This window comes from Hemibagrus wyckioides, linkage group LG07 (assembly GCF_019097595.1).
Source record: "Hemibagrus wyckioides isolate EC202008001 linkage group LG07, SWU_Hwy_1.0, whole genome shotgun sequence".
NCBI classification, from domain to species: Eukaryota; Metazoa; Chordata; class Actinopteri; order Siluriformes; family Bagridae; genus Hemibagrus; species Hemibagrus wyckioides.
Genome location: NC_080716.1, coordinates 31,590,177 through 31,609,900, shown reverse-complemented (window position 1 = coordinate 31,609,900; position 19,724 = coordinate 31,590,177). Strand labels below are relative to the sequence as shown.

At 38.2% G+C, this 19,724-nt stretch overlaps 1 protein-coding gene across 7 annotated transcripts in view; it reads right to left on the bottom strand.

The window, feature by feature from the left end:
* Positions 1 to 1,393: 1,393 nt before the first annotated feature.
* LOC131355885 (carcinoembryonic antigen-related cell adhesion molecule 5-like) overlaps positions 1,394 to 19,724 on the bottom strand; it is a 58,135-nt gene continuing 39,804 nt past the window's right edge. For 5 of the 7 annotated variants that reach the window (XM_058394441.1, XM_058394442.1, XM_058394445.1 and 2 more), the window contains 4 exons: positions 15,387 to 15,659; positions 14,301 to 14,564; positions 2,524 to 2,641; positions 1,394 to 2,319 (listed from right to left, as the gene is read on the bottom strand). In XM_058394441.1, coding sequence (XP_058250424.1) covers positions 2,220 to 2,319; positions 2,524 to 2,641; positions 14,301 to 14,564; positions 15,387 to 15,659 — 755 coding nt within the window. In that variant the 3' untranslated portion in view covers positions 1,394 to 2,219. Of the gene's footprint in view, positions 2,320 to 2,523; positions 2,642 to 3,767; positions 5,240 to 14,300; positions 14,565 to 15,386; positions 15,660 to 19,724 lie in introns of those variants that run through there. The other 2 variants (XM_058394447.1, XM_058394443.1) reach the window with 2 other exon arrangements.

Below are 19,724 nucleotides of genomic sequence, written 5' to 3'. Positions count from 1 at the left end.
TAACCCGTATACATAAATATATATTTAACCCCTTCTTGTTCATGTGTCAGATTCTCCCAGAAAAGACCACAGTTGGCTTGTTTGTTGAGTTAATGCACATATTGTGTTTAATGAGGATAAACATAAGAACTTAAGAACTTCAATTCAATTTCAATTAAATATAGTGTAAAAAGTCCTAGATGTTAGACAAAATCATCCCTAATGAGCAAGCCTGTGGTGACTGTGGCAAGGAAAAACTCCCTTAGATGGTAGGAGTAAGAAACCTTGAGAGGAACCAGACTCAAAAAGCATTTGGGTGACCCTGGAGAGTGTGATTATAAATTATTCTAAACACCAGAGAGTGTGATATATCCTTTCTGCAGGTTTGTACTGCAGAATGGATATGTACTTGTGGGACCCCGTATTTCACTGGCACTACACCGGACAGTTCTCCATTTAAATCTACAAAATGGTATAGATCAGACAGGTAGGATCTAAACCATTTTAATGCCTGTCCCTGAATACCTGTGGGATTTTTTGTAAGCGATCTACAAGAATATTGTGATTTATAGTGTCGAATGCGGCACTAAGATCAAGTAAGACTAAAATTGAGATGCAAACAAATCAAACGGTCATAAACGCTGCTCATCTGGTCACAGAACTACCATTCCCCTCAACAGTTCAGCCAGAATGGAATAGTTATATAGATACACATAAGAACACCAAACAGACATAAATGCTGCTCATCTGGTCAAAAAACTGATTTAGGAAAAATCATACACATGAAAACAAACAAAGTGGATACACATTATCCACTACAATCTAATCTGAAACAAGTGTACTGAACACATCCTTAAAGTGATATATTTAACTGAAGAGAGATTATACCTGCCATTCCCCTCTACAGTTCAGCTGGAACTGATGAGAGAATGGTTGATGCAACTCGCTTTTCTCTTTCATTGCCTGTGGGTGTCGCTATGTCCCCTCTTCTCACATGTATTACATAAAAAAATATACATTGTACATATAAACAACATACATAATAAAACTATTTCACAACTAAAAAAGCATTTTGGCACAATTCATAATCAGTTCCTTCTTTTCCCCTGTTACATATTCATATATAAAACCATACAAATATACATACTACTGTATTAAACTAACAATATCCTGGCATGATTATTGCTATACTAACAGAAAAATAAATGGAACTGTAAATAATTCATTAACAATAACTGTAACACTTTGTAAAAGAAATTTTGTTATTAATTAACTAATTAATTATTAGAGAAAGGTTCACCCTCCATCCCCATTTTGAGAACTTGCTTGAGAAGTCGCTCAAGTCTATTGGCTGGCAAATTATTCATTGCCATTTATTCTCATAATGGACAATGTTCATAAGATAAAATATCACTTTTATAGTCAAGAAAAGTTGGAGTTACTTCACACTTTACACCCTTTTTTGACTAATTTTCTCTTTTTCTTATACTCACATGGCTTTAACTGTAAATGTATCTTTTTAATGCTTATTCATAAAGAGACAGTAAACAGTTGTTTGTACTACTATGCAATCATTTATAACTTATTTTATATATTTTTGTGGGGCTATAAGGGATATGAGGTATTTTGGTGTGTTTGGGGAGGGGATGTGCATTGAGGAGTTCTATAACACGGCTATAACATACTGACCACTTGGTGCATTAACCACAAACACGTCTCATAATCCAGAGATTATTTACTGACCTTCATTCTTCTACTATTTTGTGACAATTCAAAGCACTAGTAAGAGAGAAAGAATAAAAAAAAAGAATTGAAAAAGTATCATTTGGACCAAAAAATGAGATAATACTTAGAGAGAAAAGCATGATTCAATTCTGCATGAAGACAGAAACAAATCAAACACAATTTTACATACATGAGAGAAAAAAATCCACAGAATGAAACAAACACACTGATCAGCCCTATGTGTATATGTTACAGATATTCATATATTAATGTTGGGATATAAACATTTTAAAGTGTATGAATCCAACCAACATGATTTTATTTTAAAGCAGAGAAATGTAATAAGTGAATGAATTAATTTCAGCAGATTATAGAAAAAAATCAGATTGTACATTTATAGCAAAAAGATTTATTCCTCCTGTCCTGTCCTCCTGATTATGTAAAAAAGGCATTTTATAAAATAAATATTCATTACTTAATGTGGAGAGGATTTAAACACTCTCTATAGAATTGATCTAGTTGTTAAACAGACGCTGGTTAATATTGTCCATGCGATCCTTCACCCACTCGACACTGGGATCTCCACACCGCTGACCACCGTTCTTCAGGGTAAAGCTGCAGAGGAGAGAGAAGATTTACATCAGTGTGAAACTGTAATAAAATCAGAAAATCAGACACTCTGACACGCCCCAAACCTCCAAGATAATATAAAGTTAGATTCTGTTACACATAACCATAAAGAAACAATAGACATGAAAATACTAACGTTTTTATTAATTAAATTTAATTGAATAAATAAACAAGGGTCTGAAAACTTACATGACTCCATGTTTTGTACACTGAAGATCTGTTACTCTATACGATGCAATGACTCTTACAGGGATTGATTTATTCTGAAATCCGACACAGCACGTCTCTGGTCCATTTGGATTATAATCTGTGTGAAAACATTTCTGCATTTAGTTTTGTGATTAAATGTTCAATAAGAAAATATTAGACACTTTTATATCTAGTATCAGATGCAGACTGTTGTAGCTATTAAACTGTATTATGTCACAGTTGAATTCTGGACTCTGATTGGTCAGAAGGTGTTGATTAGTTTTCTATAACAGCAGCTCTGACAGTAGTGCAGGTTTATATTAATACTAATTGAGTCTAATTGTTTCCATAGCAACAGCTCATTCACAGGGACAAGTATAGCTGGTGCGGCACATAAAGTGATTTAAAAATATGTGTGAACATTAATATAATTAAGTTTTCTTTAAGGAGACATTTAGGTAACATTTATGGAAGGAGTCTCCAGATTCAACACTTTAAACATATGCTTGAAGAAAGAATAAAGAGAGGCTTGTGAGGAACAACTGTTTATAGAAACTAGAACGCAAGTGAGAACAGGAACTAACTTGTTTCACACACATTAAATGTAATTATAAACAGAAAAAACGTATGAAATGTCTTTTTTTAATAAATAAAAATTGTAACTGTTGGAAAAGTGCTGTGGTACAAGTTGAATAAAAGAGTAATAAAACACTTGGGGACATGCTGTTACAGGAAAATCATCAACTTTACAGTGGTAACAGTAACTCTGCTTCATCACACCACATCACTCAGTATTTTACTGTAACAGTGTGACAAACTGCGAGAACCAGCAGAACCAGCAGGAAAGAACGAGAGAACATGATTGATGATGGTGATGATGATGGTCAGGAGCAGAATGGTATTATTGCAGATTTCACTTCACTCTTCATTTTATATAGTGAGAGAAGTGGGGGAGTGTGGATTGGGTGTTTAAGTGACAGAAATATTTCTCTTTGACTCAGAGCTAAATTGAAGAAAAAACAAAACAAAACAATCCATCTCTTTCACTGGAAACCCGCCTAAGAAAAAAAGAAAAGAAATCCCCGCCTCTTTCACCCAGCTGCAGTTTTTAATGAAAACCTCAGCTGGGTGAAAGAGGTGGGGTTTTCTTTCGTTTTGTCTCTTAGTCAAAGTGAACATTTTTTATTACTTAAACACCCAAACCACACTCTCTCACTCCTCTCTGAAGAATGGGGTGATCTTTGCACTAATTCCATTATGCTCCTGACCATCGACATAATCTTCATCATCTTCCTCATCACCATCAGCAATCTTTTTCTCCCGCTGGTTCTGCTGGTTCTAACCTGCCTTCATTCTTTCACAACAGAGAACAGTAAGATAAAGTTAATCTTTCAATAATTTTTGATAATAATAATAATAATATTAATAATAATAATAATAATAATAATGAGGAGAAGAAGTGAAGTGTCTTGGGGAAATGTTTTAGGTAAGGTTGCACTGGATCTTCACCCCTGGACTTTGAAATGTTTGTAAATCATAAAACAATGCACTTAATAGACCTAGAACATCACTGTAATTCTGTTTAATGGCTATCAGCTTTCAATCAGATTTTGCTTTATCCACCAACATACCATTAAACATGCAATTATACTAAATTTAATGACAGTGATGGCATTACAGCCAGTGGTGTACACAAGTACACATTCGCACTTGAGTAAAAGTAGAGATAAACTATTTAAAATGTTACTCCAGTAAAATACATGTCCTCATTTTGAATGAATAAAACCATGAACATCACAGCAAAAAAACAGTAATGTGCACAGACATTTTGTGGGGCTCAAGTGCAAAAAAGGGCGCTTTTCATATTTATTTATTTAAAAAAAAAAAACGACTTACCATTTTATTTTAATTCCCTCACACTCCAATTGTTTCATGTTGTTTCATTTTTCAACAGATGTTTACAGAATAATCATTTCACATGGAGACTGCTTTGTTTTAAATTAGCAATACTTTACCTAAAAGTTGTGTTTATCTATCAAAAAATTATTTAGCTATTGAGTAGTAGCTGGCTTTGAATAATGCAAATTTATAATAATCATGCATAACCATTAATATTAGTGTACTAGTGTAATAACCACACTGAGACTAGAAGAAGGAAAAGAGAAATTTATTGAAATGTCAGGAGTTACAGATCAGTCAGCCTGTCCAATGGGATCAGTGGGACCGTAGGGTCAGTAGAAGAAGAAGGGACCTCAGGTTTCTGAGAAGAAGTGGGAGAGTAATCAGTGAGGGAAACTGGAGGTGAAAAGATAGGGGAAGAAGGAGTACTGTAGGACAAAGGCACAAAGCCAGGAGAAGGTTGGGGAATGTCAGGAGAGCTGGGAGTTGAAGAGGTGTCAGAGGAAGAATCATCAGGAGAGATCTCAATAGGGAAGTCTTCAGTCTGGACGCCTTGAGAAGTGGTGCGTGTCCAATGCCAGTAGAAGGTCTGGGTGGATTGGTCACAGGTTTTGGTGTGAAACTGGGTGCTCTGATCAAGACAGATGGTGTCTCACGATATGATGAGCAAGGTGGGGAGACTTGGGAATAGAGGTTTCAGATAGGTGTTCCAGGAAACCAGTAAGCTCAATGGCCAGGCAAGACAGCTGATACTGGCGGTAGCATCGCAGAGCACCCCTGGGACTTCTTCGGAAGATAGCACGGCGGGCTAACTGAGCTAGAGGGAATATGGAATGGAATGAGTGAGATGCATATCGTGTGACTATGTAATCGTAAACAAGGCTTAGCAGGCAACAAGAAAAGGCAATGAAACGCTTAAAGGCTCAGGGCCCATGATGTGTACAAAGATTGGAGAAGACAGTGTGGGCAGTAAGCTAGGTTACTGTGACATGACAGTGGTAGGCTGTTAGGGCATTGTGACCTGATCTATGGTAATCAACAGCATTGGAACATCGGTAACTAAATGGCAATGAAGCGCGGAGGATGTGAAGCAGTCTAATGGCAAGGCTTACTTATATTAAAAAAAGAACTGCACCTAAGATCAATCACTTAGTGAAATGTCAAGGTGACATAGAGGTCAGGGTACTTACACATCGCAATGGAAGGAAGCATGCGAGTTCAAGATGATCTGTGAAAGGCAGCGTGTGAGGTCAAGATCTGTGTAAGGAAGCGTGTGAGGTCAAGATGATCTGTGTAAGGAAGCGTGTGAGGTCAAGATCTGTGTAAGGAAGCGTGTGAGGTCAAGATGATTTGTGTAAGGAAGCGTGTGAGGTCAAGATCTGTGTAAGGAAGAGTGCGAGGTCAAGATGATCTGTGTAAGGCAGCGTGTGAGGTCAAGATGATTTGTGTAAGGAAGCGTGTGAGGTCAAGATCTGTGTAAGGAAGCGTGTGAGGTCAAGATGATTTGTGTAAGGAAGCGTGTGAGGTCAAGATCTGTGTAAGGAAGCGTGTGAGGTCAAGATGATTTGTGTAAGGCAGCGTGTGAGGTCAAGATCTGTGTAAGGAAGAGTGCGAGGTCAAGATGATCTGTGTAAGGCAGCGTGTGAGGCCAAGATGATCTGTGTGAGCAACTTGAAAGGTTGCGGTCAAATGAAGTTGATAAGGAAGTGGGCGCTTATAAGTAAGTGCTATTTTTCTTAAAAATGTCCAAATTAGCCTAAAAATAAGGGGAACTTGAGAGGAGAAAAACTGACGTCATCAAGGGGAGGAAGATCTCAATTTAGGGGCGGTATCGGGACAAATAAGAAAATAATGGGAAATAGTAAAAGTATGTAAATTAAGGAAGGAGGGATTAAAGTAGCCAAACATTGAATATAATGGGAAATTGCTGGAAATATTTAAATTAGGAAAAAGGAGGTATAAGTAGAGGGGAATTTCTTGGGGTTTTTCAGACCAGCTGCTCTCTTCAGAAATGCATGTTGTTGACTGCATGGCTGAATAAAGAAACCTGCTTCTTCTCATCTGCTGACTAAGTTTTTGATAGTTTAGTGAGTTCATTGGGTAAGATTATGGAATACTAAGAGAAATAGACACAAACTAAAATTGCACCCGGTGATATGTCCACTCTGAGGGGGCTCTGAGTTCCGACAAGACCATGGTCTTCTTCAGCATTCACTAATCTTATCACAGGAACAGGCAACAACAAAGGAAACTAAGCCACAATGTGCTTGTTTTCTGTGCGACTAGTTTCAAGTATATATTTGGAATAAATGACTGCACAAAGGAGAGGGACATATTTTCACTAATAATGTGTTGATTTTACAAGCACACACAACACACACACACACAAACAAACTGATGTTGACAAGAAGATTGTTTCACATTTGAGGGAGGGCTGTTAAGAGCTATCAGCATACAACATTAATAATAGAATGAATAGTTATTCGATGAAGAGCCTGAGATCAAAATTCTGAAGTTATTGTTTAAGGCAGGAAACTTCATGTACTGGTCAATTTTCAGATGTTGGTCTATTTTGCATCCATGTCATCTTTTGCTCTATGGAAAGGAAATTTCCCAAGGTGTTTGTTTTAAGCCTACTACCATCATCTGCTTGCTTATGTCGATTTTTTCTAAATTAACCAATACAATCTGTATATTTTAACCTAACATTTCAAAGAAAAGTCTCTTGATGTAAGTCATTAACTAATAACTGGGAAAGTTCTGTGGTGATATACTTTAGTTATTTTGTTTATCCTATTCGTCTGCAATGGTTTATGACAAATGTATGCAAATTAGCACATTTTAATTACTTAACGCTTGATCTGCATGTCAATGTGGCGATTTTGATGACGTTATTAATTTTACTGTATTCAGCTGTCATTTCTCCGTTAAGTATGCCCAAGATATATTGCCTTAGCTAAACATTATAACTTCTTACATGGTAGCTCATGAGTCATGGATGTTAGCAAGACAAATTAACTATATTTGCCTTTTGTCTTTTGGATAAGTAGCTGTAAATTCGAAGCCCATTTAGCTTAGCCTTTTGTTCATCACCACTCACCTCCACACCAAGACAAACACAACTGGACAGGGAGGGAGGGCTTCACTTCACTTCACTTCACTTCTCTGCCTGTTTGTGATGTGCTGATCATTGTGTGCTACACTGCTGTGATGCAGTTGCTGTGATGTGCTGAGTTCACCTTTTTATGTACTTTGTTTGTTCAAGTGATGCTCTGTTTATTCATTTTTATATTGTAGGGATGTGGTTACCTGGCCTGTATTTTTTTTCCCCAAGAGTAAGGGAGGACAATATACTTAATTGCTTAGACCTATTTGCACTTTTTCCCAAACCACCTGTTTGATACCGTGACCTTATTTTTGGATATTAATGCTCTCTCTCTCTCTCTCTCTCTCTCTCTCTCTCAACCTGTCCGTTTCTGTCAGTTTAACCATAAATGTCCTCTATCAAATAATTCACACAATATCATTTATCCTGTTATTAGGCCACAATTTTACCACACCTGCATTTGAACACCCCTTCTACAGAGGACCAGGTGCTCTGTCTCACCACAGCTGACGTGAAGAGACCTCTATGCAGAGTTAACCCATGGAAGTCTGTTGGACCGGACAACATTCCCAGCAGAGTGCTCAGGAAGTGTGCAGAGTGTGCAATCATCCCTCAGCAGCTGATTGAGAAGCTGAGTCTCCTGGGCCTGAACCCCTCTCTCTGCAACTGGATCCTGGATTTCCTGACTGGGAGACCTCAGTCAGTCCGGATCGGGAACAGTATCTCCAGCACCACCACACTGAGCACTGGAGCGCCTCAGGGCTGTGTGCTCAGTCCACTGCTGTTCACTCTGCTGACTCTGCAGCAATGCACAGCTCCAACCACATCGTCAAGTTCGCCAATGACACGACCGTGGTGGGTCTCTTCAGCAAGAACGACGAGTCAGCATACAGAGAGGAGGTGCAGTGGCTAACAGCATGGTGTAGAGCCGACAACCTCTCCCTGAACATCGACAAGACTAAAGAGATGGTTGTTGACTTCAGGAGAGCACAGAGTGACCATTCTGCACTGTCCATCAACAGATCCTCTGTGGAGATCATCAAGAGCACCAAATTCCTTGCTGTTCATCTGGCACAGAACTTCACCTGGTCACTCAACACCAGCTCCATCACCAAGAAAGCCCAGCAGTGTCTCTACTTCCTGAGGAGGCTGAGGAAAGCCCATCTCCATCCCCCTATCCTGGCTGTGTTCTACAGAGGGACCACTGAGAGCATCCTGAGCAGCTGCATCACTGCCTGGTTTGGGAACTGCCCCATCTCGGATGTGCCGGAGGTATCGGAGCATTCAGGCCCTCACAACCAGACTGTGTAACAGTTTCTTTCCTCAAGCCATTAGGCTTCTCAACACCCAGGACTCTCTCACACACACACACACACACACTCTCTCTCTCACCTGTGTGGACACACACACACACACACACACACTTATATTGTTCACTACTTATTGCACTACCTCAACCATGTTAATATTTATCTACAATATATATCTACTCTACAATATATATTTAAAAAAATGCAGCTTTCATATTACAGGAAAACAGCACAACATAAACTCCTTTGTCCTGAAAAGTTTTACATGTCAGAAAACAGAAAGTTATACAGAATAAAATCACTGTCAAAAATAATCGTATGTAATTCGTAACATTCGAAAATTAGTGGGCTAGCGTAAGCAATCGCACTCTTGTTATTGTCACTATTTATTATTATTATTCCAGTTACTGGACTCGCTACTAGTCCTAAACGGTAATAGCTAGAAACATGGTTCCAACGCTAAAATGTTGCCCATGTTGTGCTTATATGTGCTATTACTTTTCATGTTGATACGTGTTGTAGTTTATTTTATATTAATTTGTAAATGCATTTTTACGGACTTCACTTCCTGGTTTCTGTACAGTTCGGTCTTTCCCGGGTATTTTCGGTAGGTGCCATAAACAAGTAGATGTCGTAAACAAGCATGTAAAACATTACTCCACTGATCTCAGTAGTGTTATAAGCTACAGCTTAGCTTATTTAGTAGAGTGCCCCATAATACTATAATAGCTAGAAACATGCTTACAGCGTTAAAATGCTGCTTAGGTGTGCTATTACTTTTCATGCGGATAAGTATTATAGTTTTTTATATGGATTTTTAAATGTATTTTTCACGGACTTCAGACCGCTATTGTGTGTGTGTGTGTGTGTGTGTGTGACATCAGTTAGAGTGAGTGAAGAGGTTTGTTTTTTTAAAGTTGTATCGTCTTTAAACTGACATTTAAGCAGAGCACACATGCTAGTTCGTTTAGACTTCATATTTTAACTGTAACTTTAGTTAGTGTTTAGTTTAAGCATGTAAAGTTTTTATATACACTATATTGCCAAAAGTATTCTCTCACCTGCCTTGACTCGCATATGAACTTAAGTGACATCCCATTCCTAATCCATAGGGTTCAATATGACGTCGATCCACCCTTTGCAGCTATAACAGCTTCAACTCTTCTGGGAAGGCTGTCCACAAGGTTTAGGAGTGTGTTTATGGGAATTTTTGACCATTCTTCCAGAAGCGCATTTGTGAGGTCACACACTGATGTTGGACGAGAAGGCCTGGCTCTCAGTCTCCGCTCTAATTCATCCCAAAGGTGTTCTATCGGGTTGAGGTCAGGACTCTGTGCAGGCCAGTCAAGTTCATCCACACCAGACTCTGTCATCCATGTCTTTATGGACCTTGCTTTGGTCACTGATGCACAGTCATGTTGGAAGAGGAAGGGGCCAGCTCCAAACTGTTCCCACAAAGTTGGGAGCATGGAATTGTCCAAAATGTCTTGGTATGCTGAAGCATTCAGAGTTCCTTTCACTGGAACCAAGGGGCCAAGCCCAGCTCCTGAAAAACAACCCCACACCATAATCCCCCCTCCACCAAACTTTACACCTGGCACAATGCAGTCAGACAAGTACCGTTCTCCTGGCAACCGCCAAACCCAGACTCGTCCATCAGATTGCCAGATGGAGAAGCGCGATTCGTCACACCAGAGAACGCGTCTCCACTGCTCTAGAGTCCAGTGGCGGCGTGCTTTACACCACTGCATCCGACGCTTTGCATTGCACTTGGTGATGTATGGCTTGGATGCAGCTGCTCGGCCATGGAAACCCATTCCATGAAGCTCTCTGCGCACTGTTCTTGAGCTAATCTGAAGGCCACATGAAGTTTGGAGGTCTGTAGCGATTGATACTGCAGAAAGTTGGCGACCTCTTCGCACTATGCGCCTCAGCATCCGCTGACCCTGCTCCGTCAGTTTACGTGGCCTACCACTTCGTGGCTGAGTTGCTGTCGTTCCCAAACACTTCCACGTTCTTATAATACAGCTGACAGTTGACTGTGGAATATTTAGGAGCGAGGAAATTTCACGACTGGATTTGTTGCACAGGTGGCATCCTATCACAGTTCCACGCTGGAATTCACTGAGCTCCTGAGAGCGATCCATTCTTTCACAAATGTTTGTAAAAACAGTCTGCATGCCTAGGTGCTTGATTTTATACACCTGTGGCCATGGAAGTGATTGGAACACCTGATTCTGATTATTTGGATGGGTGAGCGAATACTTTTGGCAATATAGTGTATGTAACGGAGGCTTGCGCTAGGTGCTGTGCAGTGAGTTGTATAAAGCATGTTTCAACTTGCTTATAAGTCACACTGCTGTAAGGTACATTGGTTAAGTGCCTGCCTCCCCCGTGGGAGACCTGGGGTTTGAAACCCGCTCAGGGTTGTATTTATATATTATTTCAGAATTTCTTGCAATAGTTTACGGAACATATCGCTTAAATGATAATAGGTAGAAAGATGGCTCCAACGCTAAAATGCTGCCTAGCGCACACACTAGTTCGTTTAGACTTCATATTTTAGCTGTAACTTTAGTTTGTATTTATTATCTGAGAATTTTTTGCAGTAGTTTAAGCATGTATGGCTTTTATATGGTTCCAACGCTAAAATGTTGCTCATGTTGTGCTATTACGTTTCATGCTGATAAGTATTATAGTTTATTTTATATGAATTTTTAAATGCGTTACGGACTTCAGACCACTTGTGTGTGTGTGTGTGTGTGTGTGTGTGTGTGTGATGTCAGCTAGAGTGAGGGAAGAGGTTGGATGCATCGTCTTTAAACTGTTCCCAGCGCACACACTAGTTCGTTTAGACTCCATATTTTGAACCAATGCAAGTAAAAGTTACTAATTATTTTAGATGTGCAATTTTAAGCTGAAGCCCCTTTATTAAGGCGAATCCTAACCAAAACTCGATTTGAAACTTGTCATATTTGATCTCTTCTCTATTTCCTTATCTCCTTCTCTCTCTCGTTCTGATTTCCTCCGTATTCCCTTACTCTCTATCTCTCTATACCTCCTTATTCTCTCTCTATAATCCTTAACCTGTCTTTTATGTACGTGTGTCGTAGTTAGTATGTGTTGTGTGTTTCTGTTTTATTAAATGCATTTTATTCACGAGTGATTGTCTCTGTGCTTTGCTCACAATTTCGGGGTCCCTGAACATTGCTCTTGCTACGTGCTAAATTACAGCTAGTACTTTATAAAGTAGTTATTCTTTCTTGGCCAGGAAGATAACTTTCCCTGGAATTAATATATAATTATACCATCTGTTCGCTGGACGAACAAATCAAATAATTGTGTTATTGATTCTCTAACAGTTAGTTCTAAAACCCCCATTTGTAACCCCCAGTTATAATTACACTTAAGTATTTAAATTTTGAGCTAATTTCGCTACAGTATTTTTCAAGGACTTCAGACCACTACTGTGTGTGTGTGTGTGTGAGACGTGTGAGCGTGAGCTAGAGTAAGGGAAGAGGTTTTTTAAGGTCGCATCGTCTTTAAACTGGTCCTACAGCTTGAATTCTTACTCTACAGCCACATAAACTACCTTAAACTTTTTAATCTGTGACTTTAGCTTTTAAATGTTATTTGAGCGTGTCTTACACTAGTTTAAGCATAACATATGCAATCACACTCACATTGTCTTCTGGAAATGCAACATTCTATTTTTAATTTGCTCGTGTGTAATTTGTGTGTAAAAACTATTGTATGTAATTTTGTGTTTTGTCAAAGTTGGATTCCAAAATGTACAACTGACAGTCTACAGACACAACGATTGTTCTTACAAACCCCCCAAGCCAAGGAAGTACACTATCAAATTTTTAACGATATCTATCCATCCAATAATTGTACCTTTCGTGAAGTTGATATTGAAGGACTGTACATTTATCCTTTTCATTCAGTAAAGCCTTTTGATCTGATACATTCGAGTGGCTTAAAGCTTCAATCAAGCTGTCTTCTCAATTTTCTAAAAATGATATAATTTTTGGTTTATTAATGGAAGATGTACATACTAAATTTGTACTGAATATTATCTTCATTTTTGACAAATTTTATATTCATAATTGTAAGTACCTTAAAACAAAGCCATTGTTTTCTGTTTTTGAAAAGGAATTTTGGATGTACTGTAAATCTGTAAGATTGTTAAAATGTATAACTGGAAGAAGACTGTTTAGTTTATTACAGATATTTTACATTTTTTTCAGCAGTGGTTCATTTAAGACATTGTTGAAATGGTTAACTTTTCATACTTCTAAAGGGGGGAGATGGTGGGAGCATGTTTAGCAGGAGTATCTGTAACATTTACAGCCCAACTCTTTGGTGTTTCAAGAACAACAGTGTCCATGATTATGACTGTGTATAGAAAGCATGACAGGACTTCATCAGAGAAGAAGAATAGTGGCCAGAATTCAAAGTTACTGACAGTGACTGTTGAACACATTGTGTCCAAACAACACAGAACTACTGCAGCAAAAGTGAGAGTAGAACTTAATATCCACCTTAAAGACCCTGTTTCCACAAAAAACAGTCTGCAGAGAACTTCACAAAGCCTTAATCACAGACACCAATGCAAAAATGCAAAAAAGATGGTGTCATGATCATAAAACCTGGACAGCTGAAGACTGGAAATGAGTGATATGATCTGATGAATCATCATTTATATTACTCCTAACAGCAGGTCAAGTTTATGTACGAAGAACCAACAGGAAAGCGAACAACTTGGACTGTCTGGTTCCAACTGTCAAACATGGGGGTGGATCTGTGAAAATTTGGGCAGCTATAATCTTGTTATTCCGCTGGCCCCATCATTAGTCTACATGGTCATGTTACTGCCACCAAGTATTTGGAAATTAACTGAGTGATCAGGTTCATGCTACGATCCAAATGTTGTTTCAAACAATTATGCCATTTGTTAAGATGTTTATGTGCCCATACACTCAGCCAAAACAGTTAAGTCTTGGTGTGAGAAGCGCCAGTATGAACTTTAACAAATTCCCTGGCCAGCTCAATCACCTGACTTGAATATCATCAGACCAATTGTGACAAAATTTTGGAGAGCAGTGTTTGTATGGGAGACGTTGGCCACTCATGGGCTGTCTGGAAGTGCTGGTAATGCAAACAAAGCCACTGCAAAAAAGCCAGCTCTTGACCAAGACAAAATAATGCTCATCTTGTGTTGGTTTAATGTCCTCCTTTTTTTCTTTGCAAAATTGTAATCACTGAAAAAACAAATGCCCTGGCCAGCTTAATCACCTGACTTGATTATCATCAAGCTACTGTGGGAAATACTTTTAAACATATGTATTTCACAATTATTTTAAACATTCTGCAATAACAAGGAATTACAATAATTAAGCAATATTTTTTCTTACCCCTTCTAACACGTGTGATGAAAAGAGGAAAAAATGATGACATACCTCTCACTGTAATCTTGACAGGATCACTGAACTCTGTGGAGTAGTTTCCCCTGGTTGCTTGACACTTGTACTCTCTTTCTCCTGCATTAACGACTGTCACTTTAAGTGTGTTCTCTTGTTCACTGTTCAGATTCTGTAACTGATTATTTCTGTACCAGAGAAACCCCCATCCAGTCCCCTGCTGCAGCTCACAGCTCAGAGTGACGGTGTCTCCAGTGTAGACGGAGCTCTGAGGATTCACTCTCACAGTCGGTGTGGGTTTTGCTGTTGGTATGAAATGATGAAGGAGTCAGAGCTGCTTTTCACTTTACAACATAAGCAGTAGATTCACTGTGTCTAACAGATGCTTTGTGTCTAAAACAAACATTTATATTTAATATTTGATACAAGATGTTACAGTTGTTTTCTTACACGGCTGGTATTCGGTATATTTTCTATGGAACAAAATCCATGATTAGATTGAAGTGTAGAAACACTGTATTTACTGATTTGAGATTGTTATTTCATGGATCCTGCACTAATCCTGCACCACCATATGAACATATGTGTCTCTTTAAAAGTGAGCAAAAACATGACTTCATACAGTAAAGTCATTGCAGACAGGTGTTATATAATATTATAAACTATATGCTAAATTATTATCAAGTATTCAAATGAAGATAAGATAATGAGGGTCATATTTAAGTCTCATCAGAGATTTCAACCTCAGGTGTTGAGGCAGAGATTGATGTGGATGATGCTGATCATCAAAATCATCCAAATCCAATGCCTCAAAATACCTTCTAATAAATCACATAATGGCAGAGCCAACACAAGGTGAGATTTACTGCCTTCTTTCTTAATGTTCATGTTGTTCTATTAATTAGACTAACTCACCACAATTATACTGCAAACTTAATATAAAACCCAGATACTACTGAAAAAGACATAATGATGATTCTTGTGAAAGAAATTGGTGTCTACTAGACACGGAAGTGAAAGTCAACATTAAAGAATCAGGGACTCAGTTACTGACAGCTCAAAATCTGAACCCTAGAAAATAATGTTAACATATTAAATAAGAAATAAAAACACCCACAGACTCACCTGATACAGTCAGTGTAACAGCATCACTGGAGTGTGAGGAGCGTGAACCTCCTCTCTCTGCTCCTCTACAGGTGTATTTACCTGTGTGGGTCACTTCAACACCACTGATTCTGTACACCTGTCCACTACTGACAGGACTGTGTGAAGCATCTTTATACCAGCTGTACTGCCAGCTAGAGACACTTTCATCCTGTATGTCACATCTCAGAGTGACGGTCTCTCCACCGAACACCTGATTATCAGGATCTATGCATGCCACTGGTTTAGGTCTTGCTGTAGAATAATAGAGCACAAATTGCCATGATGAATTTGTTGCCATGGTCTATAATGATAATATAATAGTGTAATAGAGTAATAGTGCAATACTTAATGCAGCAGTTTGCTTTTATTAACACTATCAGCTAATTTACAAATACAGGGGTTGGACAAAATAATGTGAACACCCATTGTTATAGGGGTTAATATTATTTGTGTATGCTGCTGTGAAAAAATATATGTTGTGATTATCATTTTTTAATTTTAATTACTAGACATTGTCTAGTTTTTATAATAGTATAAAAACAGTTGTGCTCAGCAGTGGTTAATTTAAGACATTGTTGAAATGGGTAACTTTTCATACTTCTAAAGTGGACAGATGGTGGGAGCATGTTTAGCATGAGCATCTGTAACCTTCACAGCCCGACTCTTTGGTGTTTTTTTTTATTTTATTTTATTTTTTTTATTGAGGTTCATTTGAAAAGGGACCATGTACAATGATAAACATAAACGCTTCCATTTAATGCATCGTACCGAATTTAGCCAAAAGGCTAATTTTCATCCATGGTCCCTTGGCAGGTAATTACAAACATAAAAAAACAAAGTAACAAACACATACGATCTAGTGATACATATACACATCCTATCAGAGCCACAATAAAAGGATAAAAATGAGGTCCATTAAAACCACAATCATATCAGTGTTTACAGACTTGAGTTGATTTTAGATAAAATTTTAGTTTTAGTTTGAAAAGGTCAGTAGATGTGCACATCCTTATGTCTTCAGGTAACATGTTCCACCGAGTAATAGCCTTCACTGAGAAAGATGATAATCCGAAAGCAGAGTGACGAAAAGGAACAACACAATCACTACTAAAAGAAAATCTAGTAGATCTTAAAAAATCTGCAGAGCGAAGGTACACAAAAACACGAAGTATGGGAGGGGCCAAACCATTTAGAATTTTATATACCATACACAAATTTGTAAAAAGTCTAAAATTATCAAAACTCAAAAAAATTATATTTCTCCAAAACCCTACAGTGGTGATACTGGTTAGGCTTTTTGTCCAAAGTTTTTAAAGTCTGTTTATAAAGAGATCTTAAAGGTTTAGTAACTGTTTCTCCTGCTTGACCCCAACATGTCACACAATATGACAAATGATAAAAAATTGTAGCATGCATGAGAGTCGTAGCTACGTCAGTGGGAAGACATTGTCTAATTTGTCTGAAATTTATCAAGTTATATTTTATATAGTTTCTTTACATGCTTTTTGAAGCTAAGCTTTGAATCCAACATTAAACCAAGATAATTAAACTCTGTGACAATTTCTATCTTTTCCCCATTTATAGAGGTATCTACATTGGAGCAACAAATATTCGTTTTAGAAAAAAACATCCCTTTTGTTTTAGCGGTGTTCAAGGTGAGGCATGATTGCTCTAACCACGGTGTAATCCTTTCCATAGCGACTTTTAACCTCTCAGCCGCTAACACTGCTGTTCTCGCATGTGTAAAAATTAGTATCATGTGTAAAAACAGTATCGTCGGCATACATTTGCACCTGTATCCCTTCACACTGCGGCGGAAGGTCATTAATGTACAGACTAAATAGTAAAGGGCCTAATATTGATCCTAGGGGTACACCCATTTTACAGTTTAAATTACTAGAATGAACCCCGTTAATTTTTACACATTTCTGTCTTTTTGATAAATATGAGGAAATCCATGCTAAGGCTCCAGATGAAAATTGGAAATTGGATAGTTTAGAGAGAAATAATAACTGTGTCAAAGGCTTTACGCAAATCTAAGAATGTAGCACCAACTGTTCCACCTTTATCAAGCCTAGATTTAATTTGCTCTGTAAAATGTAAAGTAGCTGTTTCAGTAGAATGATTTATCTGAAACCAAACTGCATACAGTGTAAACCAGTCTTAGCTGTATTAAGATAAGATGTCAATTGTTCCAAGACAATCTCCTCTGCAACCTTAGACACTAATGGGAGTATGCTGATAGGTCTTACTAACCTCAATGTGATCCCCTGATTTAAAGATAGGAGAAACAATGGCCTGCTTCCATGCAGTAGGTAAAACACTATACTTAAATAAGAAATAACAGGAGCTAAAATATCTTTGTGAGTTTTAAAAACTTGGTGTCAAATTGATGAACATCCCTACATTTAGTATTTCTTAATGAAGCGATAACTTTGTTAACCTGCATTTCATTAGTCATGGCTAAGTTAAAACTTTGACTATCAGTGTCAAGTGGCACAATATTTATTTCCTTTTTTGCAAATTTTTCCCCCAGTACATTAACAGAATTAATAAAGTAATCATTAAAATTAGTCGCAATAGTCATCTATAATTAAATTATCTTGAACTTTCCTCTTAAGATCCCCTGGAGAAATTATCTCCTTCTGTAAAAGACTATTAACATTTTTCCTTTTGCTTCACTCAATTGCTGAAGATAATAATTTGATTTGGCTGCTCTCAACTCTCGAATAACTTTATTTCGCAGACCTTTATAACAAAGCCTATCGAGTCCCTGTTCTTCATCAGCTTCAGTAAATTTTCATTAAACCAGGGTAAAATATTTTTATTTTTGACTTTTTTCTGAATTTTTACATTGAATTTATCCCTTACAAAATTAATCCTGTTGATGAATGTGTTACAACCATGCTCTAAATCCTGAGAAGATACTATCATATCCCACTTTAAACTGTCTATTTCCTCATTGAACTCAAGTAGCTGTCCTTTAGGTATACCACAGAAAACCTTAGTGGAAGCTGTTGTAACGTTTCTAAATCTATTTTTTGTCAGTTTCCGAGCAACAGAGGTTAAATTGTGATCAGATAACCCAGTGATCAAATTATAACTCTTTATTATCCTTTCAGGTTTGTTTGCGAATATTAGGTCTATCTGTGATCTAGAGGTTTTAGCAGTTCTTGTGGGTCCTTTAATTATCTGATTTAAAAGATACCTATCTACAAAAGTTTTCAGTTTTTTCCTCTTTAGTTTATCCTCCCAGTTTAAACTGAAGTCACCCATAAGGATTATTTCTTTGTTATGGTCACATTCCTTTAAAATATCCGCCAGTTTTTTATAAAATATATCATTTTCAGTGAGAGGTCTGTACATACCTATGATAATAAATGACATTTGAGGAGATAAAATTATTTTTAGCCCTACGAACTCCAAGTCATTGACGGAGTTAAACACAAGACGTTCACAATTAATGCCATTTCTCACATACACTATATTGCCAAAAGTATTCGCTCACCTGCCTTGACTCGCATATGAACTTAAGTGACATCCCATTCCTAATCCATAGGGTTCAATATGACGTCGGTCCACCCTTTGCAGCTATAACAGCTTCAACTCTTCTGGGAAGGCTGTCCACAAGGTTTAGGAGTGTGTTTATGGGAATTTTTGACCATTCTTCCAGAAGCGCATTTGTGAGGTCACACACTGATGTTGGACGAGAAGGCCTGGCTCTCAGTCTCCGCTCTAATTCATCCCAAAGGTGTTCTATCGGGTTGAGGTCAGGACTCTGTGCAGGCCAGTCAAGTTCCTCCACACCAGACTCTGTCATCCATGTCTTTATGGACCTTGCTTTGGTCACTGGTGCACAGTCATGTTGGAAGAGGAAGGGGCCAGCTCCAAACTGTTCCCACAAAGTTGGGAGCATGGAATTGTCCAAAATGTCTTGGTATGCTGAAGCATTCAGAGTTCCTTTCACTGGAACTAAGGGGCCAAGCCCAGCTCCTGAAAAACAACCCCACACCATAATCCCCCCTCCACCAAACTTTACACTTGGCACAATGCAGTCAGACAAGTACCGTTCTCCTGGCAACCGCCAAACCCAGACTCGTCCATCAGATTGCCAGATGGAGAAGCGTGATTGGTCACTCCAGAGAACGCGTCTCCACTGCTCTAGAGTCCAGTGGCGGCGTGCTTTACACCACTGCATCCGACGCTTTGCATTGCACTTGGTGATGTATGGCTTGGATGCAGCTGCTCGGCCATGGAAACCCATTCCATGAAGCTCTCTGCGCACTGTTCTTGAGCTCATCTGAAGGCCACATGAAG